The following is a 16749-nucleotide window of genomic DNA, read 5'->3' on the forward strand; positions in this document are numbered from 1 at the left end:
TTCCAGCAGACACTTACATCCATCCCTAATGCTGAAGCAGGGACAAGGTGTGAAGGCAGGAGGGAGGGGGTGATAGTCCCTCAAACAGAATATCAAGCATCACAGCTCCATCAGAATGAGTCTGTACCTGACATGCAGCTGGAAATTCTTTCTAAACGCAGCATAGGAAGACAGCTTATGTGGTCAGTTGTTGAACCTCTGTTTCCCCGCTCTGATTATATGGATTGCTCCGATTGTGTGGTCACATAGGATTCCTCAAATACAAAAAGCTTGAAATTTGCTGCAGCAAACTGAAAGCCAGCCCATAGGAGGTTCTCTTGTCCCTCTGTAAGATGCTTTTATGTAGTTTTTGCAATATCAGGAGCTACAGTCTAAAGACTTCCTGATCATCTTCTTTCTCTCCATTTGCTCATGCCGACCTAGCTCCAGACAAGATGTGTGCCTGGGGCAAGTGAGAATAAGCAATTGGGCCTCCTGTGGCACTCCGGGTCCTCCAGTTTCACTGCAGTCCACTATAGAAAGAACCTCTGAGAAGCAGGGACGGGCCCTTAGCATCTGCTCTCTGTAGGACTCATCTCAAAAATGTGCCCTCAGAGCTCAAGCTTGGAGGACACCTGGAAGGTGCTCCACCTTGCGTCTCTTGTAAACAAGAGGTGCTCGTTTCAGAGAGCCGAGGCGCACACTGACCCCACTAAAGAAGGTGCCTTGAAGAAAGACAGTGGTGGGGTTTGATCTTCAGCGAGAAGGGTGAGAGACAGCCCCAGTCTAAGGCACCGATTAGGCTCAGCTCATCAGGATACAACCGGCTCACTAGCTGTCCATCTTATAAAGCCTTGGTGATCTCAGAGTCCTTTCTGGCTGAGCCTGCTCTTGTCCGGTACTGTTCCAATATTATCTAGTGAAACCCTCATCCACCTGTCTTTTTGCTGTGACCGATGTTTGAAGCCAACATCTTGTACACAGGCTTAGGAAAGACGACTCGAAAGACAGGCCAGGTTCACAACAGTCCTCCTTTCTCCCTGAGATCAGCAGCATCATTGGGACCTTAGGTTTGGGGCGAGTGGCTTCCGCAGGACAAAGTTCTCTCTTTTTCTTCCTCCTTCACATTCCTAGGATGCTAAACATCTTGAGGATCAGAGACTCAATGATTCTGCTTCCCGGACGGAGATCACTGAGGGTGAATGAGACAACCGTGATTTAAAAGACTGAAAGACATGTCCCCAAGTGCTTCTGTGCCATCCCAAGTGTCTGGGACAGATTCCCGCAAGGCCCTCCCTACCTTGTGCTGAGAATCAGCAAGGGGATCTTCCTAGCCGGACAGAGAACATTTAGCGCGCCTTCTTTGCAGGGCTTGTCCTGTTTAACCCGCCTCAAGTCCTCTTGAATATGTGGATCTGCTTCTTTCTGTCTCCAGGCCATAGCTACTGGCACTGCCAGCTAGCTGGGCTTCAGTTTCTGTCTTGCAACCTGCTCTAGAAGGAACTTGTCCTCACAGTCCCAGGGCCTGACCAGAGGGGTGTCAGTATTTGTTCCTCTCAAGGCAGATGTCTAGGGAAATCAGGGTTATTTTCCCATCATGCCCAAGTTACTTATTTGTTCCTCCTTGTGCCTAGTGCTCATGAAAATAAAATAATAAAATAAAACCTTCTTTGAATAGAGCGTGGCGATGCAGGGCTTCCCCCACCCACCCAGTCAGCCTGGGGGCAAGTGAATCAATGCAAGGCTTACTTCCTAGTCAGCCCGGGGCAGATGGATTCCCTTTCTGAATTCTTTTTGTCGTTTATTTAAAGCATACTTTAGACACAGAGCTCCAGGCACGGCACTCTGCAGACACTGTCTCTCAGCAGAAGAGGCTGGTTCTGGTTAACAGTCAGCAATGACTCAGTGGCTTTTAAAATTTGTCTGCTGGGTTGATTTTTAAAAAAAAAAAAAAAAAAAATTTTTTTTGAGACAGTCCCACTGTATTTAGGCTGGTCTGGAATGCATGAGCTCAAACGGTGCTCTCAGCCAGCCTCCTGAGTGCCTGGGGCCTCAGGCGAATGCAGTGGTGCCGCCTTGCTCGGTCTGTTTTATTCGGTCATGAGCACTGCACCAAAAGAACACATCACTTCTGTTTCCCAAGACTTTCGGGTTATCATTTTTTTAAGTTGTTATTATACCAATCACCCAGTGACCCCCAGTAACACCCCTCCCCCAGTGACCCCCAGTGGCCAATTGACCTCCAGTCCTGTGTACTTCCCTCTGGGTTCTTTTAGACCAAGTCACAATTGTTGTGCCATTTTCTCTGCGGTTGTATTTCTGTTTCTCAAGATGAAGACTTTAAATGCCAGCCAAAAATAAAAGCTTGGAAAACTAAGAAAGTGTCATGTTTCCCACGGGTGCCAGGAGTCCTGCCGGTCCCCCTGGTGTGTTGATGGTCTCCTTGGTACCTTGTGCCTTTGCAGTGCAAGCCAGCAGGCAGCCGCAGCAGATCCTCCAGCTTAAGTCTGACAGTTGAGAGTGCCTTAGAAAGCTTTGATTTCCTCAACACTTCTGACTTTGATGAAGAGGACGAGGACGGGGATGAGGCCTGCCACATCGGAGGAGGAGCAGACTCTGTGTTTTCAGACACTGAGACCGAGAAGCCTGGGTGAGTGTGGAGACAGTCAGTGCTTACGTTTCTCCCATCACACCTGACACAGTCACCCTTCGTTACCGTAAGAGGCAACCTGGTACGCAGCTCCAGGATGGGACGGTCCTCGCTGTCATGTTCGACCTCACAGGCCGCAGGCAGGCACACACAGCCTAGGACAGCCCTGAGTGCAGTCCAACACAAAACCATAAACTTACATAGGACATCATGGCATTATTTTGTGACTTTCCTTAGTATCTAGATTGCATGGTTCTTGAGCGTGGACTTTCGTAGATGATGGTATTGTATCAGAATGTCAAAAGGTCGGGCACACATTCATTCCTTTTGATCATCAAGTGCAGCTTCTAAATTCTACTGACAATTGGAGGTTGCAGAGGGAACACAGCCCCTTTTATTTCTTAGCAGAGGAAGCGTCTGTGTGAATTAGTGCACACAGACATGTGTGGTGTGTGGTGAGGGTCTACACATGCAGGTATAAAATGACCACATGCAGGACATTCTGAACTAGCCAAGCTGGTAGCACCAGGCCTGGCCCCCCCATCCCTGCTGTGCTGTAGACTTCCAATGCCTTGGTTCACTGGAACTGTTTTCTCAGCATCCTCTCTCTCCTTTCAGCTCATCTCTGCAGAGGTTGAAATCACTGGTGTGCTTCCCAAAGCCAGGCTTAAGTTCCCCTATCATGTAAAGATGGATGCTTGACACTCCATTAGATCTATGTCCCCCCAGGTAGAAAATGTGTCACCTTCTCTGTCACCTCCTACAGTCAAGCCAATGTTCTTAGAACCAGATCCTGGGCCCGCTTTGTGATTTCATATTAAGCAAAAGAAACTTAATGGATGGTATTCACCTGCTAGGAAAGGATCCACCGACATGTAACAGAGGAAGGGGTGGTGACCTCTATTATTTTTGGTTTCTGTTGTTGCCAAGAAGTTTTGTTTTCCAAAATAAGATCACATATGTGTGTGTGTGTATGTGTGTGTGTACATATATATAGTTTTGTTCACATATATGTATATATATGTGTGTATGTATGTATGTATATATGAGCAAACTGGAAATAAAAGGAAATTTCATGTAGAAAATGTGATATTTAATTTATGGTTCTTCATGCTGTCTTGAAATTTCTTTGGCTTGAATGGATTTGCAAAATATTTCTTCACTTAAACTTTTCTACACCCCTGTTAGCGTTTGTTCTTGTATAAAAATGTCAGGTACAGCTCTTAACTGCAGCATTTTTAACAAATATATCACCTCTTTTGTACATGCTACAGAACATTGATTTTAAATCTACCTAATCAAATTGGTCTTGCTGTATGTTATCAGAAGCACTAGAAAGAGGTATATGTATATGTGTAGAAGAATGTGCACACCCATTAGAGTATATGCATGTATGTATGTACACATATGTATGAGAGTGTATATGAATGTGTGTATATGGACTGTGCGAGCCTGTGTAGTGTGTGACTGAGTATGCACTGAGAGCGTATGTGTATGTATGTGCACAAGTGTATATGTGAGTTATATACATGCTTTGGTTTTTTGTTTTATTTTGTTCTGTTATGGGTTTTTTGGGGGTTTTGGTTTTTGGGGTTTTTTTTGTTTTTGGTGGGGGGAGGTTTTGCTTTGTTTTGTTTTGTTTTTTTGAGACAGGGTTTTTCTGTGTAGTCCTTGACTGTCCTAGAACTCACTCTGTAGACCAGGCTGGCCTGGAACTCACAAAGATCTTCCTGCCTCTGCCTCCTGAGTGCTGGGATTAAAGGCGTCTGCCACCACTGCCCAGCTTTGTGTTTATCTTTTAAATATGCCTTGCCTGCCAGGATGCAAACGGAACATGGTTCTTATGTGGAAATGCGAACAAAGGCAAGCACTCAGAGATCCTAAGCTTCTGTGTGTTCTGTTACCGCTGTGGACACAACAGAGTGGGAGGTGGAAGAGCAAAATTCTGCCCCAGTGTACCTGTGTGGCCCAGGTACTCTCACCAGCATCCTTGCTACTCGGGCTTTCCGTGTATGAAATGATACAATCATCCCCTCCTCCTGAGCATATAAAAAATAAAATTAGGGGACACGAGAGGAGGCAAGGAGAGGGAATGAATGAGAGCGAGGTACAATGGTGCAGAGATTTGGAGATGCCAAGGTGAACCCGTTTCTGTATACGCTAACCTAAAGAAATTAAATTTTTTAAAAAAGCAGAAAAATATTTCAGGACATATAAATAATTTAAATGCTAAATTTTGACACAATTATGAAAAGGATAGTTAGCTATTATAAAGATTCTGGGTGTTCCTGGGGCTCACATGATGCCTATCAAAACTTCAGCAGACACCAGCCAGATATCTCAGTGGGTGAAGTTTCTGCCACACAAGCCGGGTGACCTGAGTTGGATCCCAGCACGGAAACGTGGATGGACAGATCCAGCTCGACAAGTTGTCCTCTGACCTCCAAGTACGCGCCACAGCACACGTGCCCCCTCTCATAAACACAAAATAACAATAAGTAGCGTTTTTAGTTTCAGCAGAATTAGTTGCTAGAAGAGGCATACTAAATGATTCTAAAGTATAAAAATAAGTTAATTTTCCCAAAAAAATTTTATTTTTCCCTGTCTTTTTAAAAGGGGGACTATTCCATCCTTTTGAGTATTAGAACATGTAAATTACTATGTCTACAGTACCATCATGATATTTTTAAAGTAAACACTGAATACATTGAAAAGGCAGATACATGGTGGTAGTTCCATCCCTTCAGCCATGGTGGGTTGTTTCAGCAGCATTCAAGGAAGTCACTTTCAAGAAAAGCAGTTAGCTATGTGTCCTGTGTCCTCCATTGTAACTCACGTCCATCACATGCAGTCAGTTCTTCCTTGGCCCCTAATATTTAGCCTTTCTTTTTCTCTTTTCTGCATGCTATACTATAGCCACATGTGTATTTGTTTACGTATATGTCTATATTACTGACTAGGTCCTGCATATGAGGAAGAACCTGTGGTTTATTTTCTTTCTGAGATTGTGTGACCTTGTTTAGTATTATACATTCTAAATCCATCCATTTTACTGCAAATTTTGTGATTATATTTTTCTTTAAATCTGATACTATATATACCAACTTTATACATAGATCAAATACATATGTACATCAAATTTTCGTTACCCGTTCATCTACTGATGAACAACTAGTTTGGTTTCAATTCTTTGTTATAGCAAATAAAGCAGCAGGTTTTCTTGTTCTAACTCTCTTGTGGATTTTTCAGTCTGGGTGAGGGATAACAGCATAAAAATATATTCAATAGTAAAGCTATATTCAATGACGTAAGTGTAACAGTCCACAGCTTCAGAACGCCTATTCTAACGGTACAGAAGCTCATTGAGATGCATAGACTTGGTTCTGGTTAATTTTGGTATGTAATGGTTTTGATTTACAAGGATTCTTGTAAATCAAAGTTTATGTTTTTTAAAAATTCATTTTTAAAAAGAAAATTCTATATACTCAGATTATAATAATCCAGATAAATATAATACTTATTTTTAAACTTAAAAAACATAAAATATGACCAGGCATGGTAGTGCACACCTTTAATTCCAGCACTTTAATCCCACTCAGGAGGCAGAGGTGGATAAATCTCTGTGAGTTTGAGGTCAGCCTGGTCTACAGGATGAGATTCAGGACAGCCAGGGCTACATAATGAAACCTTGTCTCAAAAAACCAAAAGTAAAGAAATGAGTAAACATAAAACCCATAAACTAAAATGAAAACATATGTCCGTTGAGAAAAGAATAAACTGCCGCAGTGAAATCCACCTGTAATTCCAGCATTTAGAGGGTAGAGACAGGAAAGTAGGAACGCAAGGCCAGCCTTAGCCACATGACAAGCCTCACATGTTAGACCATGTCTCAGAAAGAGAAGGGGAGGAAGAAAAGTAAATAACACACAAATCTGCCTGTTTAGTGTGTGTCCATGATGATATAACCTCGGACAGTGTGATGTGGTGTCTAAAGAGAGCGTGAGAAACAGGACTGGGTTGAGAACTGCACAGCCAGACCCCCCTTCTGAACAGCATCTGACTGTCTGCCCTTGGCAGTTTTTCTTTCTTCTTGTCTTCAAGTAGCACTTGGAGTGAGGCCAGGTCAAGGCCTGCGAGATCACTCTTTAATGGAATCACTCATAGGAAACCACAAACACAGGACTGTTGAATTGCAGAGAAGCTGGCCGATCCCCCCGAACACAGAGCGGGCAAGTGAGGCGAGTGCCGAGTGAGGGCCCAGTTCAAAGACTTCCCGGAGAAACTGCTTCACAAATCCCTCGTTGTGCTTGGAAAGCCTATGTTTGCACGGTCTTTTGATACCTGGCAAACTGGCAGTGTTGCTGAAATAAGTTGCTCTCGGAAGGGATCTCTGCTTTGAAGAGCAAACCGGGGTGAACTGATTTCCGTGGGGACCACATAAACTTGGCCTGTGGTTTGTGCACAGAAAGAAAGAGCTCGTGTTTCACCCACTTTCCTGCTTCATAGTTACAGGTCCGTGCACTCGGAAACCAGAGGCCACCTTAGCGAAGCCCTCACTGAAGACACAGGTGTGGGGACCAGTGTGGCAGGAAGCCCACTGCCACTGACCACAGGAAACGAGAGCCTGGACATCACCATTGTCAAACATTTACAGTACTGCACCCAGCTCGTCCAGGTAGGGTGCGTGGTGTGTGGGAGGTGGGACGTTGACATGCCGGGAAGGTATACATGTTATGTGTTTTAGCTTTGCCGAGGAAATGGGATTGATTTCAGAGGTAAGAGAATGGAGCAAGTCAAAAACTTGACAGGCATGTCAACCTTTTATTATTATTATTATTATTATTATTATTATTATTATTCCAAGACAGGGTTTCTCTGTGTCTTGGCTGTCCTGGAACTAGCTCTGTAGACCAGGCTGGCCTTGAACTCACAGAGATCTGCCTGCCTCTGCCTCCTGAGTGCTGGGATTAAAGGTGTGCGCCACCACCATCCTCGTTCACCCTTTCTTAAGTCTGGGTTTTCAATTTTAATATAACCTAGATCTGAAGACTATAGTAGGTGCCAGCAGAATATGGTCAATGCTCTCATCCAGTTCACTGCCTGGTAGTCAAGAAAAGGGATGTGACAGAGGGAGACAAAGGTGCCATCTACAGGTGGAGTTGGAAAAATCAGTGTTAACTAAATAACATAGAGTTCGCTAAGAACAATGGATTAGAAGCAGTTCATGTTTCCCCAAATAGCTGAGGCTAGTCTTAAACTCCTAATCATCCTGCCTGTACCTCCCCAAGTGCTGGGATTACAGGCTGGCTCATACTGGTAATTCTTTTTTTCTTCTTTTTTTATATTTATTTATTTATTTATTTATTTATTTATTATGTATACAATATTCTGTCTGTGTGCATGTCTGCAGGCCAGAAGAGGGCACCAGACCTCTTTACAGTTGGTTGTGAGCCACCATGTGGTTGCCGGGAATTGAACTCAGGACCTTTGGAAGAGCAGGCAATGTTCTTAACCACTGAGCCATCTCTCTAGCCCCACCCACCCACCCCCAGACTGGTAATTCTTATGAGCAATGGGAAGAAACGTTCCTCCAGGTCGCCTCCTCATCGCTTAGCTCTCACTCTGGAACACTAGGGCCTCCTTCTCATTTCTCATGTCAATAGAATTGACATGTTTAGGGCCTGAGGTGTTACAGTCCTAAAGCAAATGCTTTGAACGTCTTTTGCAGCAGGAAGGCTTTCAGCTGTCCTCAACAGGACACTTTCCCAGAGGCCTGGATTGAAATATTTCCTCCTTGCCTAGCTGCTTGTCCTCTCGCTGCCTTGATCTTCTCCCAGATTGCTTGGGTGTGTGAGGGACAGGGTAAGAACACAGAAGCAATTGTTATGAGTGCTTGCAGAAATCAGACAGGCAGACAGGCCGCAGAAGGGAAAGGAAGAGTGCCGTGTCCTTGAGCCAGTCAAAACCAAGCAGCAGGGAGAGGTGTGAGGGAAGGCTGGGAGCTGAGCAGTGTCGGTCACTCATTTATACGAAACATAGATGAATACGATTCCCCACTACAAATCAAGACACTGTCTGAACATACCAGCACATGCCTGTCATCCCCGCACTGGGAAGATGGATGCAGGAGGATCCAGAGTTCAAAACAAGCCTGGGCTACAAAGCTAAGACACTGCCTCAAAGAAAAGAACCACCAGCTTGGGAAACTGAAGCGCAGGGGTGATGTATGTGTGCCGTGGGAAATGGGCTGGCTGTCAAACCCTTGGCTCCTGCCAGACTTGGGCTCTGTGTGAAGATGTGTTGAGTGTTGAGGCCCTAGCTGTATCATCGACAGCCAGCCTCACAGAGGCCGTGTTCTCCCTGCTGAGTAAGGGGAGGACCCAGATGTGGTGCTTATGCCTGCCATCTCAGCACTTGGGAGGCTGAGACAGGAGGATTGCTGCAAGTTTGAGGGCAGCCTATCTCATTTATGTTTCCTTCTAGCCGCTTGCTGTTTACCATCTGCAGCTCTTTACCTGAATAAGATCCTTTCGAGTGTATAATGCTCTTCCCGGCTCTGATAACATACTAGGCAAACCACCAGCCAGCCTTTGAGAGGCGAAGTAGCTCTTATGAAACCTAAGAGAAGTCTCTTCCATGGAGGGGGTAAAATCTTCTCCCAGAGGCTGATTGGCATGCAGTAATCAGTGCACTGTTCCGCTCTGGCAGAGCCGTGAGGGATCGTCCAACTCTCTGTGGAGCAGATCTGTGCTAGGAAAGCAATGGGGATTCCTACTGCACCGGCTGACTGAGAACATGCATCCATGTAGTATTAGACAGGCGGAGCAGGTTGTACTTAGGAACATATATGCATATGCATATATGTGTGGAACAATTGATGACAAAAGAGGCCATGAAATTGAGAAGAAGGAGGGTTTACATTTTGGACAGTTTGGAAAGAGAAAAGGGAACGGGGAAATAATGTAATATAATCTCAAAAGACAAAAAACAACTAAACATGGGCTGAAGGAGTGGGAATTACCCCGTTTCCCACTGCTATCACTCCATGATCAGGGTGTTTCCTTATCACAGTGGTATATAACTGGGGAGGGTTAAAACTGGGCATTCTGTGGGTTTTTTATAAGTTTACTGTAGAAATGAGATGTGTGTCCTGTACTTTCTCACAAGAAAGACCTTAGTGTGTACTTGCTAGACGTTTGTTTCATTTTGTCTCGTTGTCCTGGCATCTTTTGAACTTACCGTGTGGTTGAGGCTGACCCTGACTCGCTCTTCATTCCAGGTGCAGCACACCTGGCTCATTGCTAGAATCTGAAGTTTGAGAATACCATTTATTTTAGGGTTCAGTGTTCTAGACAGCATGGCCTGGCAGTGTTAACCTCACCCATGAGCCATGTCCCCCAGCTCTGCCTACCAGGCAACCTGGGCAGGTCCCCATGCGACAAAAGAGCAGAGTCACCAAACAAATCACTTAGGTCCTTCCTTATTTTCCTTGTACCTTGCACACAAGTGAAACCATTGCCTGCTTATGTGGTCTGAGACCAGTTATATAGCCTCGGTTTGCTTCGGTCACCCAGGATTTCCTGTCACAAAGTGGAGATGTCACTAGGGGTCTGCTCCTTAGGCCATTGTGAGAAATTGTGAGAACTAATATATTGGCAGAGCTCAGAGTGGCGCCAGGGACACAGACAATGCTCTTGGGTTACACTGGGATAGCTCTGACTACATTTTCAGTTTGGAAACAGAGAAATAGAACCATGCAGTGAAAAACCCAAGCATTTTTAAAGCAAATCTTTTTGTTTATCCACAGCCTAACCTTCTGCTATCTTATAGGAAACTGAGATTTACATAGAGGGGAGGGTAAAGCTGAGCGTGGAGTTTATACCAATAATCCCGGAACTTGGGGGAGCTAAAACACTTATATATTATTATATTATAATTTTTATTATAAATTTGAGGACAGCCCGAGCTAATAGTTTCAGGCCAGTCTGAAACACATGGTAGACCATATCTTAAAAATAACGTGAAGCTCTGTCACTGAGAGAATTCCAGAACATATACATATGTTCAAAGGGTTAAAAGTAACGAAAACAGGTATGATTTCATGAACTGGCAGAGAATAAGGAACATTGTCAGTCTGGGACAAAATGTTGCACAGGTCAGCCTGGTAACCTTTTTGGGAAGGGCGCAAACGGCAAGGTCCCTGCCCTTGACATCATTGAAAGAGCTTTTATTTGTCTGGTCAGCAAATCGTCTTCTCCAGCAAAACCCCCTTTGTGGCAAGAAGTCTCCTGGAGAAGCTATCCAGGCAGGTCCTCGTGATGGAGAAGCTGGCAGCAGTGAGCGACGAAAACCTCGGGAACATAACCTCTGTGGTGGAAGGTAAGCGCGCCACCTGCAGGCCGACCCTGGAACCAGAGCGCGCCGACCTGCGGCTGCTCACTGGAAAGCAGGGACGCTGCCTTCTCAGTCAAGCCAGAGGCACATAGCTTTTTCTGTCTACAGCAGACAAACCACGCACACACAGATGACACCCAGCTCCATGTAGAACTTCTGACATTTCCTGTTGCCAAGACTGCCCGTAGAACAGGTGATCTGGGTTGTTCTAACTAGTAGAGTCGGTAAATCTGACCCCCATGGTGGATGCTGTTGTACACAGGAGGTGCTTCCAAGCCCTGCTGTGGCAGAGAAACTGCATGGACTCAACCTGTGCTATAGGGTGAGGTCAGGGATAGCCTAAGAAGACCTTATTTCAGTGTCAATAATAAAATGATGGCTGGAGACATAATCCAGTAGTAGAGCATCTGTGGCGCACACGTGCACATACACACACACACGCATGCACACTCATGCACACGCATGCACACACACGCATACTCACATACTCCCACATGCTCAAAGAAAGAAGGAAAGAAAGAAAAGTTGCCTGGGGGTAGACAAGAAGATTGGAAGTTCAAGGTTATCCTTTGTTTGAGATACAAACTGGGTTACTTGAGACCTAGTCTTAGATAATTAATTATATTATCCTAATTAAAATATTTAAAAAATAAAAATACAGTCTGTAAAAAAAAAAGCACAAAAGAAATGCTAAAATGTCCCTGGGGACACCTTGCCCACCCAACTCGGGAAACCATCTTCATCTTTTCATCAACATCCTCCCATTCTTTTCCAGCCATACCAGAATTCCACAAGAAGCTGTCCTTACTGTCCTTCTGGACCAAGTGCTGCAGCCCAGTCGGGGTCTACCACAGCTCTGCCGACCGAGTGATCAAGCAGCTGGAAGTCAGCTTCGCCAGAACTGTCAACAAAGAGTATCCAGGACTGGCAGAAGCAGGTACAGATGGCAGTAAGAAGGCCTCCTCCTTCCCTGCAACCTGGGTGGTTATGGGCACACAAAAAGGCCAGCTTGGAAAAAAATAAATAAATTCACACAGGGAAAAGATCAACGAGTCAGCTAGACTACAAAAAGATAGTGAACATGCATTATGCCAGCAGTGACTTTTTTTAAAGTTCTGTATTGATTATTTTTTTTCCTGCGGTGACAAAACACCAGACAGGAACTGTTCATAAAGGAGAGGTCTGTTTTGGTCACATTTCAAGAGTCACCGTCCCTCCCGGCAGGACAGCATGGCAGCAGAAGCAGGCCGGTGCAAAGTGAAGGGCGCCTGTGACGGGTGACAGATTGGAAGCAGGTTCACCCCATGGCCATGGCAACGAGTTAACCCCTAGATTGCAATGCTTCCACAGCCTCCCAGACAGCACTACCGCCTGAGGACCAAGTAGCACTTGAGTGTGTGGGAGGCATTTCACATTCAGTCCACAAATACTCCCTGTCTGCATTGCTGCTCAGATGTCTGTGGGTGAATGGCGCTGGAACCTGCCATGCATGACTGAGGCATGCATGTATTTGTTTGCATCCCTTGCTTATACCAGTATGGGTTTGTGTATAACCTCCACATCTCCTTCTGTATTCCCCAAATGACTTACATCACTTGGCTAGGCCAATCCCAAGCAAATGGTTATTAAGTTACATTGCTTGGTGGGTGACTACATTTAGAAGTCTCTACATGTTCAATATAGATGTGCTTTTCCCTGGGCGTTCTTGGTCTGTGGTTTCTTAGATTCATAGATGTGGGACCCATAAGCACAGAGGGTTGAAAGTAAGCTTTTTCCATAAAACTCCAACCGGTACAAAATTGTCAGTTATGGCACAATGACTTTTGAAGAATGGGGAGTTTCTATGGACTCCTAGTCTGTGCCTACAACGTGAGCCAGCAATTCTACTCTTAAATGCATGAAGAGAAATGGGTTTTTCTAAGCATTCCTGTCTGTGTAAGACATGCACAAGAAGATTCACAGCCTTCATCACAACAGCCAGAATTTGGTGGCAAGTCAAATGCCATGTGGAAATGGAGATTCTATAACGCAATGATATTGTAGAGTAGCGTGTAGCATTTCTTGGAGACCCTATTGCTGTTACAGGCTATAGTCTCTCTACAGGTGGCTCTCATAGAGACTATGGTGAGTAAAATGAACCAGACATAGAAAGTACATGCCGTCTATTCTGTTGGCGTGAAAGTTAAGAACAGGAAACGCTCACTTAAATTGATGGAACTCAGGCTAGGAAACTGGGTACGATGCTGAGCTTCTGTGACTGTAACACTTGGGAAACAGAGGCAGGAAGATCAGGAGGCTGAAGTCAGCCTCGGATGCCTGGTAAACCGGACATCAACTTGACCTACATGATGCCCAGAAACAAAAACAAAAATGGAATTCAGGTTACTTGTTCCCTTTTGGGGAGGATGCGTGGCTACCAACAGGAAAGGCCCTCAGAGTACCTGAAGAGAAGCTGCTAATCCTTCACATCCTGGCTTGCTTGGTATCGTCATGTGGATATGGGAGGTGGAGACACGACCTGACTGTACACTGACGCTTAGCTCACTTTAAGCACTTTATACTACTCTGATAAAAGGTGTGTGGATAAATTAATGGGTCTGAGTGCCATAATAAAAAGTGAATGAGGGGCTGGAGCAATGGCTCAGCAGTTAAAATCACATACTGCTCTTCCAGAGGACCCCAGTTCAATTCCCAGTACTCACATGACAGTTCATGTCTGTAACTCCAATCCCAGGGGAATCTAATTCCCTCTCCTGGCCTACTTGGACACCAAGCACACACATAGAACACAGACATATGTGCAGGCAAGACATCCATACACATAAAACTAAATAAGTAGTTTAAGTGAATGCATGAATAACAAGTTCCACGTTAAAGATGAATGTAAGTGCCATGATTAAAGGTTAAGCCATATTAGTACCATGATGAACGAATGAATATATAAGTTACCTTGATAGTCACAGTTGCCGTAGGACAGTGGTTATCACATTCATCATGAAATACCAAGGTAAAAGATGGATAAATGGGTGAGTGAATTAATGGATGGATGAATGAATGAAAGTTGGTCGTGTTCCTTAAGCTACTTTGTCTCTTCCTTCCCAGTGTTTCGAACCCTGGTGTCCCAAATCCTGGACTGCTCCGAGCCTCTGCTTTCGTCCAGCCTCTGCTCAGAAGTCATCACTGTGTTCCAGTATTACAGCTTCTTTACCAGCCATGGTGTGAGTGATCTGGAGACTTACCTGAGCCAGCTGGCCAGGCAAGGTAGGATGTGCTCTCCTGTCCTGTTGCCGTAGTGTCTTGGACAGGCGTCAGCTCTGGTCTTGCTAGTCAGGATGATTAGTGATGATTGTCCTCCATGGGTGAGCTTGCCTTTCCAATGACTTCTGGGCCTTCAACTTTAGTAAACTTCCTGGTATTGGAACAGGATCTCACTAAGCACACTGGTCCCCAGCAGGGGCTCACCAAACGGGAAACTGGCAGGAGATTGGTCATCCTGTTGCTATTCTTTCTTTCTCAGCCTTTATTTATTATTTACTATTTATTATTTATTATGTATACAACTTTCTGCCTCCATGTATACCCACTCGCCAGAGGAGGGCGCCAGATCTCTTTACAGATGGTTTGGAGCCACCATGTGGTTGCTGGGAATTGAACTCAGGACCTCTGGAAGAGCAGACAGTGCTCTTAACCACTGAGCCATCTCTCCAGCCCCTGTGGTAGCATTCTTACTCAAAATAGACAGAAAGGACAAACGAAGGCTGGAGCGAGCCAATGGGAAGGGGAATGAGAAAAGATAAGAAGAACGAGGCTGCCCGTTTAAGGAGGGTGAAGGGGGTCACTAGGGGTATGCCAAGCTCAGTCTAACCCATTCACATCGTACTTCAAATATTGTATATATCGTATCTGAATAAAGGACCACACTGTGCAAGACAGCAGAAGATACCGGTCAGGGGCTGTTTCTGGTTCTCAGGTCTATGCTCAATAAAGCCGTTGAGGTTTAGCAGTCCAGGCTAAAGGGACAGGAGGGAGTGGAGTGTGTTCTCTGGGGCCGGGTAGCGTCTGGTACAGCGCCACACAGCAGCTTCTTTTCTGGAGCACATCCAGGTTAGCTCTGCTCTTTCCAGAATGTTAAATCCGGAGGCAATATGGGTGTTGTTTGGCATCATGAAGGAGGAGACATTTCTGTTTAGCATGGGAGCATTACAGGTGGCATGCCCAGCACAGAAGACCAGGACCTTTAGGAAATTTCATGGTTGTTCTTCGTTTTTGTTTTTTTGTTTTTGTTTTGTTTGGGTGGGCAGTTGGTTTTGCCTTTGGTTTGTTTTGTTTAAGCTTTTATTTTTTTATCTTAAATTACACGTAAATGTGTCAAGTGGGTTTGTGCCCGTGAGTCCAGTGCCCACAGAGACCAGAAGACGCTGCACACACACACACACCCCAAAAGCTGGGGTTTAAAGGGTTGGGAGCCATTCTACCTCTTGTGCTGAGGAATGAAATTCTCTGGTCCGATGGAAGAGGAATTTGTGTTCGTAAACGCTGAGTCAGCTCCCGGCCCCTTGTTTTTGTTTTTGTTTTTAGAGAAAGTCTCTAGCCCAGACTGGCCTCAAATTTACTATGTAGCCAAGAATGGTTTTGAACTTCTCACCTTCCTGCCTCTATCTCTCAAGTTCTAAGATTACAGGTGTGTGCCACTATGCCAGGTTTATTAATCCCAGTGATGTTGGGATTGAACCCATTCACTTTGTACGTGTGAGGCTCTACCAACTAGGCTATGTCCCCAGCCCTTCCCTTATTTTTAAATGTTTTTTTTAATCTTTCATTATAAAATGGATAGTTTTTGCATTACAGAAAGTTTGGGAAATAGAAAATATGTATTCAAATCTCTTGCCCCTACTTGTAAACTTTTAACTTTCATTTGAACATGCATGGTTTTAGATTTCAATATTGTGCCTTGTTAAGACTGGGGCTTATTTGTTGTGTGTGTGTGTTTGCTTGTTTTTGCAGTGCTAGGGGATTAAACCCAGGATCCCCTATACTGGAGAATTACAGTACTGAGTTAATGCCCCCAGTGTGATTGTTCCTTATAAAAATATTTTCTCTTCTTTATAACTTAATATGCTTCATGCTGCTAAATCAAATATTTCTAAGCATTTTATTAATTTTATATTGCCCTTATACTTGCATGTATCCTGCGTATTTGTATTGTCAAATGTTTTCTGTGATTTGTTTGTTTAACTGTTATTTAATACTCCCTTGGGGATTTTTATTGGCATACTTATTTACAAAGCAGTGGAACTAACAGACATCCACAGCAAAGAAAACAGGAAATTAAAGCAAAAATGTGTAGATGATTCTCACCTTTCTTCACCATCGGAAAGGGGTGACTGTTACAAGAGGTGAACCCTGGCTTTTCTTTTCCCAGCTATATTCCGTGTATTTCCCATATTACTGAACAGATACCATCTCATCATTGTGTTTTAAAGACCAAGAGATATCCTTGCTGGATGTCTACTCAGGAATTAGACTCCAGTCCGTATTCAAGAATACAGCCAGTTTGTCCCAATGGGATTCAGAATCCTATAGTTCATCATATTGTCTCTAGGTTCCTATAAACTAAGTGATTATTCCCCTTCCAGTCCTGAACCTTCACCCAGGATTAGATTTTTGGCATATGGTTTTGAGTGAAAGACAGTGTTTACTATGAATATTAAGAAGGTGGCAGATAA

The 16749-nt window shown here is 44.5% G+C and overlaps 1 protein-coding gene across 3 annotated transcripts in view; it reads left to right on the forward strand.

Annotated features, from left to right (window-relative positions):
• The window catches only part of Ripor2 (RHO family interacting cell polarization regulator 2), a 111370-nt gene that overhangs the window by 84952 nt on the left and 9669 nt on the right, over window positions 1-16749 (forward strand). For 2 of the 3 annotated variants that reach the window (XM_057787474.1, XM_057787473.1), the window contains 5 exons: window positions 2445-2629; window positions 7136-7304; window positions 10873-11008; window positions 11799-11960; window positions 14126-14284. In XM_057787474.1, coding sequence (XP_057643457.1) covers window positions 2445-2629; window positions 7136-7304; window positions 10873-11008; window positions 11799-11960; window positions 14126-14284 — 811 coding nt within the window. Of the gene's footprint in view, window positions 1-1113; window positions 2320-2444; window positions 2630-7135; window positions 7305-10872; window positions 11009-11798; window positions 11961-14125; window positions 14285-16749 lie in introns of those variants that run through there. The other variant, XM_057787475.1, reaches the window with a different exon arrangement.

This window comes from Chionomys nivalis, chromosome 13 (genome assembly GCF_950005125.1).
Source record: "Chionomys nivalis chromosome 13, mChiNiv1.1, whole genome shotgun sequence".
Taxonomy (NCBI): domain Eukaryota; kingdom Metazoa; phylum Chordata; class Mammalia; order Rodentia; family Cricetidae; genus Chionomys; species Chionomys nivalis.